The sequence below is a fragment of the Pagrus pagrus genome (genome assembly GCF_965226575.1).
Source record: "Pagrus pagrus genome assembly, chromosome: 1".
Classification (NCBI taxonomy): Eukaryota; Metazoa; Chordata; class Actinopteri; order Spariformes; family Sparidae; genus Pagrus; species Pagrus pagrus.
In genome coordinates, this window is record NC_140185.1 from 25369489 (window position 1) to 25385328 (window position 15840).

Below are 15840 nucleotides of genomic sequence, written 5' to 3' on the forward strand. Positions count from 1 at the left end.
CTGAGCCGCCGTAGCAATGATAAACACTGACAAGCAGCTGTTCCTTCAGTATTATGTTACAGGGCTCACGTGTAAGATTTGACATCGTGTAGTGTAGCAGAGTGTTGTAGAAGAGACTCACTTTTGTTAACATACAACATAATGGAGCCTGTTATATTAATAAAACCTGGTAGGTTGAATGTTCGTGACGCTTTGTTGTCAAAAATGAGCGTCGATGCTAATGTGCAGACATGTTTGGCTAATGTTGCTCCAGCGTCTAGCTTCACTTTGAATTTGTCTCAAATGCCTTTTTTTTTCTGTTTTCTCTCCAGGAGCGTCGAAATGGGACATCCGCCAGAAAGTTTGGGACTACATCGAGGAGAAAAATCTGGCAAACTTCCCACGGCCCGTTCACAACAGAATCCCCAATTTCAAGGCAGGTTTATTAAAAGCAGGTTTGAGTTCACGACCACCAAATGTGCTGCTATAGCTATAAGTAGCTGTGTGCTAAATGAAATACACTGCTCGTAGTTGAATTGTTAACTCAAATATGCAGTGGAGACATCTTTAGGAAGGCTGTGACAAAGACTCCAATCAGCTGTCTGCTTTTTATAATTCAGTGTAGTTTGATTCATTCAGGGTGGTCTCCTCACTGTGAACACCTGTCAGCTGTCTGTTGCAGGGAGGCCACGTGTGCACAGAGCAGTAAAGTAGTGATTATATTAGATATATGTGTACAAACGGGTATCTTTAAATAAGACACGATGGAGAACCAGATGTAAACAAGAGTGATGGTTTATGAAATGACATTAAAACTTTATTGGGGGAAGTGATTGATACTTTGAAATCAGCAAAGACCACTTTTATATCCTGCTTTTCCATTGAGCAAAATGTGATGTACTTTTTTTAAAAAACAGAGCTAACTTTTCTCAAAATGATTATTTTCATTGTCAATTAACCTGTCGATTATTCTTTCGATTAATCGATTAGTTGTTTGGTCGGGAAAAAAATGTCAGAATGGTGAAAAATGTTGATCAGTGTTTCTCAGAGCCCAAGAAGACGTCCTCAAATGTCTTGTTTTGTCCATAACCCAAAAATTTTCAGTTCACTGTCACAGAGGAGTAAACCAGAAAATATTCACAATTAAGAAGCTGGAGTCAGAGAAGTATGAGTTAATTGCTGTAAAATGTGCTGGAATTGATTCATTGATTATTAAAGTAGTTTGTGACGACAAATCAATTATTCGTTGCACCTCTACAGGTATGTCAATTCAATCTCTATTAACTGTGTTGTGTTCTCTGTTTGGAAGCTCAAATAATCGTAGATATCAAGTGTTTAAGCAGTAAACTGTATCGGTACAATCACTACAGCTCTTGACTGATGTTCTTGAATTCTGAATGATTAATGGTTCTCCTGTCCTGTGCATCTATGCGTCTCTTTCACTGTTTACTAAATAACCAGGGCGCAATTCAAGCATGCAACAAGCTAGTGGACCTGCAGGAGTTCAAGTCCAGCCAGACAGTCAAAGTAAACCCAGACAGACCGCAGCAGCAGGCACGCTTTGTCACCCTGGAAGTAAGTTGAAAAAAACAAACAAAAACAACTATCATCTGCCCTTTTGTCCTCCTCTTCTCTCACCCAGGGTGCGTTCACAGCCTGTGCCAAGGTGTCTGAGCTGCAGGTGTTCACCCACACAGCTGAGGTGAAGGTGGATCCTGATAAGCCTCTGGAGGGTGCCCGGCTGGCAGTGCTGCAGGTAGCACTGCACTGAGGAAAAAAAGCAACACTGCTTCTGGCTGTATTACAGACATTTATTTACTTTGTCTTATCTGTCTTGTAACCATGTCAGTTTGACCTACACGTGGGGGTTTAAATCAGGAATTGTGTCAGATAATCAGAAGGATAAAAAAAAAGCCTCACTTACACTCAAGTTGTAAGTTGCTAAAAAAAAATTAAGTTTCTGCATTACATGATTTCAAGACACATCACAGCTTTGCATCTGCTGAATTTGAATTGAGATAACATTGCTATCTTCATCATCGCTCGCTGAATTTATTCCAACCCAGTACTGATCTTTAATAATGGTAAACAAATGAAAATGTCTGGTGGCTAATTTTTGTGTATATTTTCTCAGGCACAGAAAACTTTGTTGGTCCCAACTCCTCGTCTTCGCACCGGCCTTTTCAATAAAATCACTCCTCCACAGGGGGCCAACAAAGAACAGCTACGCATATGCTCCTCCTCTCAGGTTTGAACTGGCTGATTTTACACATTTTCACCCAGAATTCTGAAGAATAAACCCCCAAACATTGAACCTATTCCTATCTTTTCATCTCTTCCCATCCCTTCTGAACCTCTTCTTCAGGGAGTGAAAGACTTCAGCGTGCCTGTTGGACTGGATGCGAAGGTGAAGGTAGACCTGGTGGTGGTTGGGTCCGTGGCAGTGTCAGAGAAAGGTAACTATTCCTGACAGGGGACGTTGACTGATTTTGTTTTTTCTTTTCTTTTTTTTATATCTTTCCTTTATGCAGATAATTGAAGAACATATGTAATGACATAATTCTTTGATAAGTAACTGTTATCTGATAACTGAAATTAGAAACAGTAACACGTTATATGAGAGTTACACAGAAGGCGTTTGTTCATTTTAAACGGGGGGACGGGTGGGAAAGGAGAGGTTGCAGGTTAACAAAGGGGATGCATTATGGTCAGTTTGCTAAGAATGGGGATAGCGTCTCCCCTCATTCCCCCCTCAAATCTCCTACCACAGTTTCAGACAAATGTAGTGTTGATGTGTTACTTTGCAACATGTTACCCCCAATGCTTGACCTCACCCTTAAAAAAACAGCAATTAAAGCGGCTTGTGTGGCCTGTGTTGTTGCTGATTTAGAGAACTTGAAAATTATTTACTTCAGTTTCAGGACTTCCGACTGGTAAGACTCCATATTCTACCTATACTTATGTATGTAATGAACATCAGTGTCTCACAAAATGTGACTGTTTGTGATCAGACACTGACTCTGCTAAACCAGGTCTTTGAAGATAAGAAATTAAATCCTATAAGGGTGGTTGATTACACTGTGGAAAATGACAAGAGACTGAGAGGGCATATCATGTAACAGAGGTCATATTAAATATTGTGTTGTGATCACTACATGTTGTTTGTAGCCCATGGAGGCACCAGGACACCCTGTCAGGAAGATCTGAAGAAGAACAGAGATGAGAATGGGTGCAGATGTGCTTAATCAGATCCATTTCGCTCTTTGTGGGTTCTGCTGTGTTCTGCCCTCCATGTAAATTGTCCCATCACTTACAATGCATTTTGACCCTCATTTTCAAAATGCCTGAGATAAGCGATGCAGTGCTGCGCTGGAACAGACATGTTTACTGTAATGCATGCATTTCTAAATGGCTCTAAGTGTACAGCACACATGGTTCTCATAAAGCGTTGGTTGCACAGGGTTCATCCATGTTCCCATCGGTCTACATTTAAAAGTTATTTTTTATGAATGGAAAGCATTACTACAGCTGCCCTCAACATGTGCATCAGTGTGTAATAATTCAGTGCAGTTTTTAGATAGGAATCCTCGGATTTAGGAGTATTTTTAAAAATGCTGAATGTGATGCAGATGCTGGTTATTTCTGGGATCTTTCATACATTCCAAGGCAGAAAATGCCACATCAAAGATGAAGCGTAATTCTCTGAATCACATGACGTAAAACCCTGTCTTTTAACAAAGGTCTTCTGGCTCCTGTCTTCCTCTGCAGGCTTTCGGATTGGAAAAGGAGAGGGCTTTGCTGACATGGAGTACGGCATGATGGCCTCTATGGGAGCTGTGAATGAGTCTACTGTGGTGGTTTCTATTGTCCATGACTGTCAGGTTAGTTTACTTCTTCTGTCATCATCTTATTATCAGAGAATGTGTCATGGAACTACAAAATAACAAAGGTGAAATTATTGTTTGATTAAAGCTTTCTGTATTTTCACTCCATTTTATCAAATACAGCGTAAAATGTTACTTGTCGAGTGTTGCTTGCTTTCTCCACAGTGGTGGGATAAAATTAAACTTTTTGTTTATTTTTTTCAAAATTGTCAGTTCGCTGTGTAGTCTCTAAAATATCCAAAATAAGTCGCAAGTAAAGATTTTAACTTGAAATGAATTATATAAATACATATTTTACCTCTCAAAATTGTCATACAACTTTCTGTTGATCAAACACATAATTAAAGACTTAAAGATGTTTGAGTGCTAATTGGCGTCTTTGTGCTTTCAGGTGCTGGACATCCCAGAGGAGTTAATGGATAGTCACGACCTGACTGTGGACTACATCCTCACACCCACCAGACTCATTAAAACAAACTGCCAGCTGCCCAAACCGCAGGGAATCATCTGGACTAAGGTATATTTAAAAAAAATAAAAATGTAATCCTGGATCCCTTACATAGCTTGTCTGATGACCAAATTTTGGGGATTATTGCGAAAAAATATTTGTATATTAATTTTAACAATTTAGCCCGTTTCTTGTACATTTAATCTGACTACAAATCTTTATGACTCATTAATTTGAACTGATGGAAGCTTATTGTACTGAGATGTTGATGTAGGTTCTCAGTCATCCAGGTCATGGTAGTTCTCAGTGCTGTATCGCAGGCAACTGGACGTGTTACGGTTTCTTGAAGACGTTTCACCTCTCATCCAAGAGTCTTCTTCAGTTCTAACTAACTGCCCTCAAGTATTTAGCTCCTCTGCTCAGCGACGCTGCCCTCTAGTGGACATTTAATAACCCGACACCTCAGCAGAGGACTTATTCAGTCTGCCTCTGAATGCGGTTACTTTATATCTTATAATAATTATCAGTGTCACTCTGGTTTGTACTCATCTTAGTTTTGGTTCACGCTTTTAATCAGTAATTCTAATATAAAATAAGTCAGCATTTTAGTTTTTCAGATACAGTACATATAGAGCATATATAGACTGAAAAACATTGAAAAAAAAGCAGTAATCAACAGCTATATTTTAATGTGAGTCTGGATGTTGAACTGCGTCTGATTTACTGCCTCCGGCAGAGAAATGTCCTGTGTTTCTCCACCTGATAATCTGTCTTTAATTAGACAAGATGGGGACATTATTCTTGCTATGTGGAGAGTTTTTGTGTAACCTCTGGGTTCCTTAAGACACACTTGTAAGTAAACAGGACCCAGTGACCTCACTGGCAGGAAGGCCATGTCTGATCATCAAAGGCTCCTCTGCCCAGCCAGCCTGGCTCTGCAGGGGCAGGGGAACGACGGGTCAAACAGGCCAGTGTAAAAACAATAGCCCCGTATATCCTTTACAGGACTGCTCAGCATCAAAGGCTGCCAAGACACTTAAAGGTCCAACAAATCAAGAGCGCAGACTTTATTTTTAACTGCTGGGGAAGTGAAATGTCCTGCCTCTATAAAAAAAATATTACAGCAGTATGGGCTGTGAGCAGGATGGAATAATACCAATTAATTTGTCAGCTTTCACTTTGTTATTAAATCAACTCATCCTCAGGTATGGAGCATTGGCTCAAAGCAGTGTGACCCCCCTCCCTTTTCAGCCTCACTGAGCCTGTCCCGTTTTGTGTCTTCAGTTGGACACTGAAAAGCTGGAGAGGATCCCCATCCTGAAGAAGCTGCGTGCTCTGGAGGAGCAGGCTGGAAAGGATGTAACACTGGGGGCAGCGCCTGTTGCAGCAGAGCCCGGTTTGCACGCGGGTCAACCCAGAGGGCAAACCAGACGGAGGCCACGGCAAAACACGCGGCAGGATCCTGAGGGGGAATCCAAACAGGAGAGAAGAGTAGAGTCAGAACCGAAAACCAGACAGCGCCCGGCTAGAGTGAGGAAAGAAAGCAGAGGAGATGGTGCGGGAGGTAAAGAGGGAGAAAACAGCGAGAGAGGAAGGGGAAGAAGAGGAGGGAACATGAAGGAAAGGGGCACAGAGGAGGGTGGAGGTGAGGGTTCTCAACGTAAGCTCCCTCTGAGTGTGACCACAGTTTACCTGGGGGGCATCCCTGCCGGGCTGCGTGTCAGCGAGCTGAAAACCGCCCTCAGAGAGAGGGAGGCCGGCCCGCTCAGGCTCACCTGGCAGGGAGCTCAACACAGGGCCTTCCTGGACTACAGCGACCCTCAGGCTGCAGAGCAGGCCCTGGAGGCTCTGCAGGGTCTCAATCTGAATGGTCACAGTCTGCAGGCTGAGCTGGCCAAGAGCCAGCGGGGAGGCAGGAGGTCCGGACAGTCCAACAGGAGACCGAGACAAGCAACAGCTCCCAAAACCAAAACGGCACCAGATAGTAAGAGTGACGGCGATGATGAAATGAGTGAGCAGTAACAGAAGCAGGCCATACGCTAAATGACGCTAAATGCATAAACAAGAGTTTAGTTTGTTTTTTAATATTTCTGCATTTATTGCAAGTTGACCTCAGCTACATGAACCGTAAACATTTAAAGTGACTGCTAAAGCTAATGAGCTGAACACACTATGAATAAAATACACCTCGCTAAAGCATTTGACTAGAAAAGTGATTTGTACATATCAATTCACGATACTTAACCACATGTATGTGCCTTTTTATTCACACACTCCTCGCGGTCTGTGTGAACATAGATCCTTCAGTTCTTGGAGGTGTTTTTTGAATAGATAGATAAATAGATAGATGGAGGCTTTTGTATCAGTGTTGAGTGAATTTTTTTCAGTATTACCTCCTCCGAGAAGGTCGCGTTTTCAGACCTCTTTGTCTGCTTGTTGGTTATCTCAGAAACATTCAACTAAGGCCATGAGCCAAAGAAGAACTGGTTAGTTTTTGTTACAGATGTAGCGCCACCATGTGGTCATTTAATCAGCTCATACAATCCTGATGAGTCCTGAGCCATGAAGTCAAAAATGAAAATTTTTAGTAAAGTTCTTGCTTTAACTATTGTGTATCCATACAGACCAATGTTGGGCACCATGTTGATTTCTTTTCTCGTTTTATTTTTGCCTGTTGTTGGCTTTATTGATGGGGCAGTTTAGGAGTGTCAGGAAAAGGGGAGAGTGAGGGGGGATGGCATGTAGCAAAGGGACACAGGTCGGATTCGAACTCGCCCAAGTGGCGAGGGCACAGCCTCTGTACATAGGGCGTCCGCTCCACCAACTGAGCCCTATGTTGAATTTTTTTTCATACAAATTTCATCCAACCTTCAATCAAAATCTGTAACCTCTGAATGACCCTAAAAAAATGTTTTTTCTTTGTTTTTTATTGCCAAATTATTTGAGCATATTGTGCAGTTTCAACCAAATTTATAAGACGTGTAAACGCACAGTATAACACAATATAATGCATTTAAATGGCCATAGCTTAGTGATGATGATTCTGACTCAGCTGAGACTTTGTACAATTCGTCCCTGCACATAACCCAGGATTTTGATATTTTCTAAATATGATAATCTATCAATGTATTTTGACAATGAAGATGTGGATCTAGATGAAGATTATAGACATCTAAACAACACACTTAGAGATTTGTTCGGCCTTGTTTGAGCTGCGTTTTGACTCCTTGCTTTGGTTTTCTCTGAATATTTTAAGACATTATATATTTGTTGTCATATTTGTTGTTGTTTTGTTTATTGATTAAAAAACCCTCACAACATATTCGTTGTATTCTGTGTGTTTAATGCATATTTTGTCTCTACTAAGGCATGTGACTACACTGGTACCGGTTTAATGTCTTAAACAAAACTGCGACGTATCTTACTTACTATTTTAACAAACGTTTGAGGGATGTCGCATTGCCATGCTGTTTTACAGCAATTGAGAAAGTACACTTCTGTTGATCAAACTGAGAACTTTGTAAAATCCCAACTCACTGTCCAGTTGTGACTGAGCCTGTTGCCCCTGATAATATCCTCCCTGCTAACACAGATTGTCCTCGTGGAGAGACGGTATTTAAACTTTAAACAAAATATCTCAGACCAACTGATCAGATTTTGACAAAACTTGGTAAACTGATGGATCTCACACAAATACAAAGAAAATACATTTTTTTAAACTTTAAATTGTTTTAGATCTTCTGCAAAACTCTGGATTATGCGACCAGTTCCTGTTTTCTTGAGTTCCTTAAAGTCTTGTTTTGAAAATCTGTCTGCAGCAGTAGTGGTTGTTTTTCAAACCCATTAACAAACTGAAATACTAGTAAGTAATTTATGTACGACTCAGATTAAAGCAACAAGTAACCTCTTATTATTCCCCCTGTAATGTTCCCACTGCACAGACCATCACCTGGTCACTGATCACTCTTGTGTCAGTCTGCAGTACCAGATAAGTGTCCTGTTTTCACTGAACTGTCGATTGTATTTAGACACAAGCAACACAGCATGTCCGTCTACACAGAGCAGGCCTCTGGCTTTTTATGGAGCTGTCATCCAGGCCTGGGCGAGGGAACAGCTGTGGAGCCCCATCTCGCTCCCTCGGCCCCACCAGAGCTCTGAACGTCAGCAAATGTCATCAGTCTGTTAATGTGCCGTTCCACTGCTGCTGAGCCGCCTCATCCCTGTGCTCGATGGCATGCTCGTTTTACTGGGGTTCAGTCGGTGGTCATGTTGTGAGATTTCAAAGCTTCACGAGTATTAAAACGCAGCGTGTTTACAACCAGAGGTACAGCTGTATGTGTGAGCGTACACCTCGACAGCATTACTTACAAAACAAAGTGAGTGAGGCGACTTCTTAAATTACAATTCGGCTACTTTATCTAACTTCCAGGAGGTGTGCAGGACAGAATTAGGATGGTCATAAAAATAGATCCCTGTCCACCATGTTTTTTTTTACATTCCTGTTTTTAGATTCAACATTACAAAGTTCTCTGAACCCGAAACTTAAGTCATTTCAGATCTTTAGTAGCTGATGAAACTAACAAATATGACTTTTGCAACTCTTATAATAAACAAATAAGAAATCTGATGAAGAGAGAACTCGCTCGTGCCTTTTGTAGTGTGACTAGTGGCTGTAGCATTTTCATGGCGTAATCAGACATTCACTTATTCATCATTTGTGCATGTTTCATTGCATCTTATTCCTCTGCATTTTCAGGTTGACTTTTCTGTGATATTTCAAATGTAAAGAGTTTTTAAGAGGAGAAACCTTTTTTCTTTTTTTTTATAATTTGTTAATTTGAGATTTTTATTTTCTTAAACCTCATCATTTGTCTACATTTTCAAAAAGTATACGCATCTTGGACCCCTGAACTGCACGGCAGACAAAATGCACTTAAGGAAAATAAATGTTAACGTAGCAGAGCTGCAGGTTTTCACCCTGTAACCCCAGGCGGGCGAGATCTCTGCGTCTGGTTTGTTCCAGCCTTAATTGCGGCGTACACTCTCGTTTCACACCATACCATTGAACTTTAAAACCATTTATTTCAAAATCTCTAATCAGTTAATAATTAAAAAGATGTGATAATTTAACGTCACTTTACAACAACAGGCATGAGCTGCTCCTGTCAGACAAAAACAGGCAACGACGAAGTGCATTATAACAAGACACCATTTATTCTATAGTTTAGACATTATATGAATATTGTGCTTTAAATTTTTGGCTTCCATATCACCAAATATTTAGCAGGTTAAACCCACTTTAAATCAGCTTGTCCTCCTTTTTTAGTTTGATTGATTAATTAATTGCAAGCTTTTCACATTTTTGAAATAATCCTGTTAAATTATTTTAACTGTTAACTACAATTTTGGGATGATTGTGTAATAATGCTCACCGACTTGTGTCCCCAAATATTCCCCATGAATTATGGATGTGTCATTAAATCGAAATATGCCTCGTTCTTTGGTGGGTTTGAGCTCAAACAGCCCAACAGATATATTTTATTTCTTACAAATGATTTGTTGTAATATAGCCTAAAGATCAGCCCTCATTGATGGACTGCTAATTTTCCTAACAAAATATAAGTATACAGTGCTGAAAGTAATGGTCTACATACATCTAACACAAACGACATAACAGTGCTTACAATATATCCTCAATTTTTTCATTTTAAAACAAATAACAAGCGTTCTGACAAATATTGCCAATAAAGCATATACCTCCTTGGCCAATTCGCCTGAATTTTAAAATATGTAGGCCTACAGAATAAATAAAAAAGTTGCGCTTATAGGCTATTCAAAAAAGTGCCTTCATCATTTTTTACACAGTATATATGGACATGTGTATGCGATGTCCATTATTGTTCATTTCGAAAATTCAACGCTGGTATGAAAGTCCAAAATAAAAAAAAAACATGAAACAAAGAGCCTCAGTCTAATTTGTCAAAGAAAATAAAGGTTAAAAACTTCAGACGGAGAAAATTGGACGTGTGCATTATTTTTTTTTTTCTTTACATTGGCCTATTTAACAAGAAGAATAAACATGAACAAGAAGTGTGAAATGGTAGTCATCCGCTCTGCAGGACTAAGTACCAAACAGCAGCAGGGTTTCATACAGCCAGTCTTTACCCCGCTGGTCGATGTAGATGCATGAAAAAAAAAGTTTGTATTATTATATATTATTATTACGTGGTTGCTTTGTGATGGGCATGTCTCCGCGTCTTTGCCGCATGGTGCGTAAAACAGTACAGAAAAGTAGTCCGGGCTACTTGAAGCAGTGAGCTGTCTCCAGGGGCCGGGGCAGGCCTCTCTCAGTGGTTATTTTACTCGTTTTCGCTTCACCCCGCCGCCTGGCTCCAGGCTGTCACACCGGCCTCTGGGTCTGCACAGTGTCCGTGAAGGCATCACATGACGCAGGGCTTGATGTCCTGGTAGGCGACCTGTTGGTGGTGGTAGTAGGAGCTGCTGCTCGGTGAGTGCATCGCCGAGGACGTCATGGCGTTGAAGGAGAAGACGAACTCCTTTCGGTCGCACATGCTCGGAGACTGGGAATGGTACCGAGGAATACCTGCGAGGAAAAGGTTTTAAAAAACATGGGTTAAAAAACAGGGAAGTATTTAGAGTCACGAGACAAGAGTTTGACCTCTGGAAAAAACATTTAGAATAATAAAATTATCACATTTGCTTTAACTGGTAATTAATTGTCAATTATCCATGACATTTCCTGTGGAGCAGCTGGTCCTGACTTAGCTTTTTCTGGATCCACTTATAATAATAATAATAATAATAATAATAATAATAATAATAATAATGTTGTAGGCACTTTATACAGCTATGTTAAATTAAAATGAGGATCTTCACACCTCTTCCTCCAACATTTCTTGAGGCCCTGCATCGAACATTTTTCCCGAAAATCCATCGAGAGAATTTTTTTAAATTTAATTTGCAGAGGCCAGATAAGACCTTCACTCTGTTATATACTCCTCCTAGACCCGCAGTCCGTTTAGCAAGCACGATTAAGATTGTCAAAAGGCGGAGGCGGGCTCGCAGGGCTAATTGACAGTGGCCCTCTTGCACGCCAGTCCCGCAGGACCCGCGGCCTCGGGGCAAGGCAGGCTGGTCCTGACCGCGCTTGTTTTTCTTGCCCGGAGATTGGCACGGCTCTAAACTGTCCCGGCAGACCCTCCCTGCCCTTTCGTGGCTCTCTCTCTTCTTCTTCTTTTTTTTTTTTCTCTCTCCAGAAACTGAAACCGTGCGTAAAAAAAACCCTCCTGATATCTGGATTTTATTGTGAAGTCTGTTTAATTGGAAGCAGGACGGAGATGAAGCTTAATTTTCGTGGGAGAAATGTGTGTTTTCTTCGGGGTTGCATCATTTGCTTTAATGCCTTTGATGAACTGATTTCTTCTTCTGTGTTTGGTGACAGGACATTCAAAATAGAGATACACAAATAAGGTTGTGTCAGGCTCGATATTTTTTCCTTCAGGCCCACCTTTGGCGTTAGACCATCACAATCTTAGAAATAAAATATTATTTAGACCTTCTAGTAATTAAATGGTTTGGTCCTTGTTTTTCTAAATGTCCCTGCATCATATATTTTCTTGTTCTCTTCATAAAATCCTCTGCAGTTTTAAATTAGCGGGGATCACATTGAGCTTACCTTGTAAATCTGTAGTACTGTGCCCGTTCTGGTGCAGGTACGACTGGTCTAGTGAATGTGTGGGCAGGCTCGGCTGCAGCGGGTTCGCCCCTGGATTACAAGGAGACAGAGGCTGCTGCTTGATGTAGGAGGCCCCGTTATTGAGCGAGGCCGAGGGGGCCGGGGCCCACGCCGAGGCTGAGCTCGAGTAGACGGGGTGAGGCTCCATGACTCCCCCGCTGGTGAGCAGAGGGGAGGCGGAATTGTCGTGGTGGGGATAATCACTCCCAGTGGATCCTGTACAACTTCCCATGTAGGAATGTCCACCGTTGGTCGACAAGTGTGACATGGTGTGCCCGGACAGACCCATCCCCTCCATGTTACCTGCCAAGTGTCCATTCATCATCCCAATCCCGCTGTCCAGAGACAGGCTGTTGGGCGGACAGGACAGGCCCCCGCCGCTCCCCTGGAAGTTGTAGGACTCGGGGATGTGGTTGAATCCCAGGCCGTTCATCATGCTGTACATGGGCTTCAGCGCCTGGCACTTGCGCCTGAAGCCCCTGGGTCTCCTTCTGAAGGAGCCTTCCTCGAACATAAACTCACTAGCCGGGTCGATAGTCCAGTAGTGGCCCTTCCCTGGCCGGCCGAGGCCCTTGGGCAGCTTTATGAAGCACTCGTTCAGGGACAAGTTGTGACGCACGGAGTTCTTCCATCCCTGGTATGAGCCTCTGAAAAACGGGAAGCGGCTCTGTAGGAACTGGTATATTTCACTCAGCGTCAGGCGCTTGGTTGGAGAGCTCTGGATAGCCATGACTATTAAAGCGATGTATGAATACGGGGGCTTCTCGGGTCTGCGGATCCCTGCGTTTGTCTTTTTGGTTTTCGTAGTGGAGGAGGCGGTTTCCATCACCGCCGTCTGTCCGTGCGGCTTCTCCGGAGCAGACATCGGGCTGCTCTGAGCAGGAGTCTGCGCTGGGGGCTGCTGGACCTCTGCCGTCATTGGTAGGATTTAGTCTTCGAGATGGCAAACGAAAATGGTTGATTTCCACCTTCCCAACACTACAAAGTTGGACACAAATTCGCTGACATAAAGAGCCAAAAAAAAAAGAAGTGGGTAAACTTAACGCGCGAACCAAAGACGAGACTTCTCTTCGTAACTTCTTCCGTTTGGTTCAGTCCTGCAGCAGTCTGAAGCCGAACCGCCTCGTAGGCTACGCAGCGTCCGAAAATGGGATAAGGAGCAGAACAGGAGCCGCTTTCCACTTCAGTTGGTGTGTTGTCGTGCGTCCGAGGAGCTCACTTTTTACTTATCTGTTGCCATCAGCGCATTGGAAGCTGGATGTCTTGGCCATCCTAACGTTGGGACCCGCCCAGTTCCCTCCTACTTCAGTGGTGGGCTGTGAGCATGCACATCTGTATGCGTTCACTTTTCAGAGAAATGTGTTTTTCCCCCTTTCCTTACATTGAAATAGGGAATATATCTCTTATAGAGCCTGTTTAAACCCATAATACTATTTTATGATGCAGAACAGAACGACGTGGCTGCAGATGGATTATAATTTATTACATAATCACACGATGATTAAATATCCTGGCTGTGGCCTTTAGATGCACGTTACTTTGCTATCTAATATGACTTTATTTTTATTTTTCAGCTCATTTTAAACGCAGAATATTATGATATAAACTGCATTTTCAACAAACCTGCTGTGCAAACTGCATCTCTCCATTTTCAGGCCACATGTTTGATGCACCAGCACGGCCAGCAGGTCATGTCTGCTCACGTCTTATTAAACGTATTAAATATTTCTTAAAACATTTTTAGGTCATGAAAAGCATTTAGCAGAGAGCGTGCCCCTCATATTCACCACCACCCTCCTGATTTCTGTAAAAGATAGACAGGAACATGGGCAGGATGTTTATACAGCAGAATGTAAACATTTTCCCTGGCCTTCTTTAAATAAAAAATCAAGCAAAAGCCCCGTTTAGATCAGCTAATACTCAATCTGATGCGATATGCCCGTCTGTTCGCAGCGGCTCATGTAAGATGTTGGGACGTTTTTACACATGAATATTGTTTGTGTAATGCAGTCATAATATTTACGCAGGGGACGCAGGAGGAGTGAGGTGGAAGCTCTGCCGAGCTGTGAGCACAGAAACTCGGACGGGGACTTGAGGATCGACTCCTGCGGGGAGTTTTGCCATCGAATGATTCGGAAATGAAGGTAAAGTGGATTTAATACTCATCAGGCAGAAAATAAGAATTTAGTGACAGAGTGGAAAACCAGACGTGTTCAGTTTGTTTAATATCTCAGAGAACAATCAGAATAATGAAGCTCAAATTAAACTCCCCAGAATGTGTTTTGCTTCGACTGAGTTGTGTTTTACCCAGGAGAGGATGCGCATCTGTTTGTTTGTCTGTTTGTGTTTCCAAGGTCGAAACGCTTATTTTTCCCTCGTTTTACTGCCTTTTATACAGCTGTGAGCGAGAGCTACTGAAAGACGATCACTCCATAACCTAAAACTGTTGACAGTAGGTTGCTTATTGTTCCCTGGAGATCTCGATTGCCTCAGCCTGCAACCTTTTGCCTCTCCGTGAGCCTGTCGTGCTTCTGGTCTCTGTCGGCGTTGCTGTTTCCAATACGTGCTCACGATGACTTTTAGTTTTGACACAATGGAAAATAACAGCGGAGAAAATAGTGAATGAACGTTTTTTTTTCTTTTCCTTTCTTTTTTTTTTAAAACAATGTTTGCCCTGTGCGTAAAACCAGACGATGTTTGGAGACTTTCTGTGCGTAAAGGTCACCAGTAGCTCCTATAATATTTTTCCCGTAGAATATCGTGACAGTATGTTTATGAGTTCAATTTGAGGAAACATTTAAATTTAATTCCGATATAAAACATGGAGTGGTTTATTGATATTTACCGGAACTGCCCAGTCCCGCTTTTTTTCCTTCTCTCTTCCAGGCGGTTTGCTGCAGGGAAAGCGAGAAAACAATTCATTGTCAGATTTTCTTTGTCAGCCCGAAGGTGACAGACGTGCCACTGTTAGTTTTTGCTGTTGCAGAGGAGATTTAAACCCATGGATAAATGAATGCAAGTATTGTTTTAACCGGTTGCCTGCTCGGCCACTCGCCTGGAGTGAGGGCCACACATTTATCAGCTCAGCGGACCACCCAGCGCGCACCAGGGGCAGGCGCGCGCCCGTACTCTCTTCTGCCCACTGCATTTAATTACCGCTGATGACTTCATTCCATTAGGGCGCTTTTTTTTCTGCTCATACGCTCATTCGCCCCATGTCATGTTATTCTTTCTTTGTTATATGTCGACCTGCGTATACATTTCTTACTCGCACGTGCGTTCAAAGCCAGTGTCCGTGGTTACATGTTTACGCACGCCATCAGTGTTGGATGGTGATGCGCTACTCCCCACTGCATTCTTCCTCCACCCAAAATCAGTTATTTTTTATTACCTAAGATAAGCTGTTATTGAAGTGTAATATTCAATAGTGGTAATACAGTGAAAATAACAAGTGTCCTAACAGTGCCATGGTGTACTCCCATCATCAAAAGTCTTTAATAAATCCATAATTTCAGAATATTTCACCCGCTCAGAGGAAATAGCTGCCATAACAGCGTCGGTGGCACATTATGTTCGTCATTACCGAGGCTCGAGTCCCGAGGTCAGAGCTCCCCCGTTGCTGCGTCGCAGAGACGAAGTCATGCACTTTTCCATGACGTCCCATCATGAAATATTTGACAGCGCTGCATCCTCAGGAATGCTCGGCCACTTAGGTGGAGGTACACCGCAGAGTGCACAGTCCTGACAGGCTTTCCGGACTGTCTTACCGTTAT

The 15840-nt window shown here is 42.4% G+C and overlaps 2 protein-coding genes across 3 annotated transcripts; one reads left to right on the top strand and one right to left on the bottom strand.

The window, feature by feature from the left end:
* Positions 1-4: 4 nt before the first annotated feature.
* On the top strand, positions 5-7631 carry mthfsd (methenyltetrahydrofolate synthetase domain containing). 2 transcript variants are annotated; one of them, XM_084367490.1, is made up of 8 exons: positions 5-169; positions 312-415; positions 1441-1554; positions 2114-2227; positions 2345-2435; positions 3748-3860; positions 4255-4380; positions 5596-7631. In XM_084367490.1, the coding sequence occupies exons 1-8, from the start codon at positions 142-144 to the stop codon at positions 6331-6333; spliced, it is 1428 nt and encodes a 475-aa protein (XP_084223616.1). In that variant the 5' UTR covers positions 5-141; the 3' UTR covers positions 6334-7631. The 2 variants fall into 2 exon arrangements, with proteins under 2 accessions (XP_084223616.1, XP_084223615.1); XM_084367489.1 differs by lacking the exon at positions 1441-1554 and adding an exon at positions 1622-1735.
* Positions 7632-9430: 1799 nt separating this feature from the next.
* On the bottom strand, positions 9431-13241 carry foxf1 (forkhead box F1). Its single transcript, XM_084347660.1, has 2 exons — positions 12008-13241; positions 9431-10915 (listed from the first exon to the last, which is right to left on the bottom strand). The coding sequence occupies exons 1-2, from the start codon at positions 12984-12986 to the stop codon at positions 10752-10754; spliced, it is 1143 nt and encodes a 380-aa protein (XP_084203786.1). The 5' UTR covers positions 12987-13241; the 3' UTR covers positions 9431-10751.
* Positions 13242-15840: the final 2599 nt, after the last annotated feature.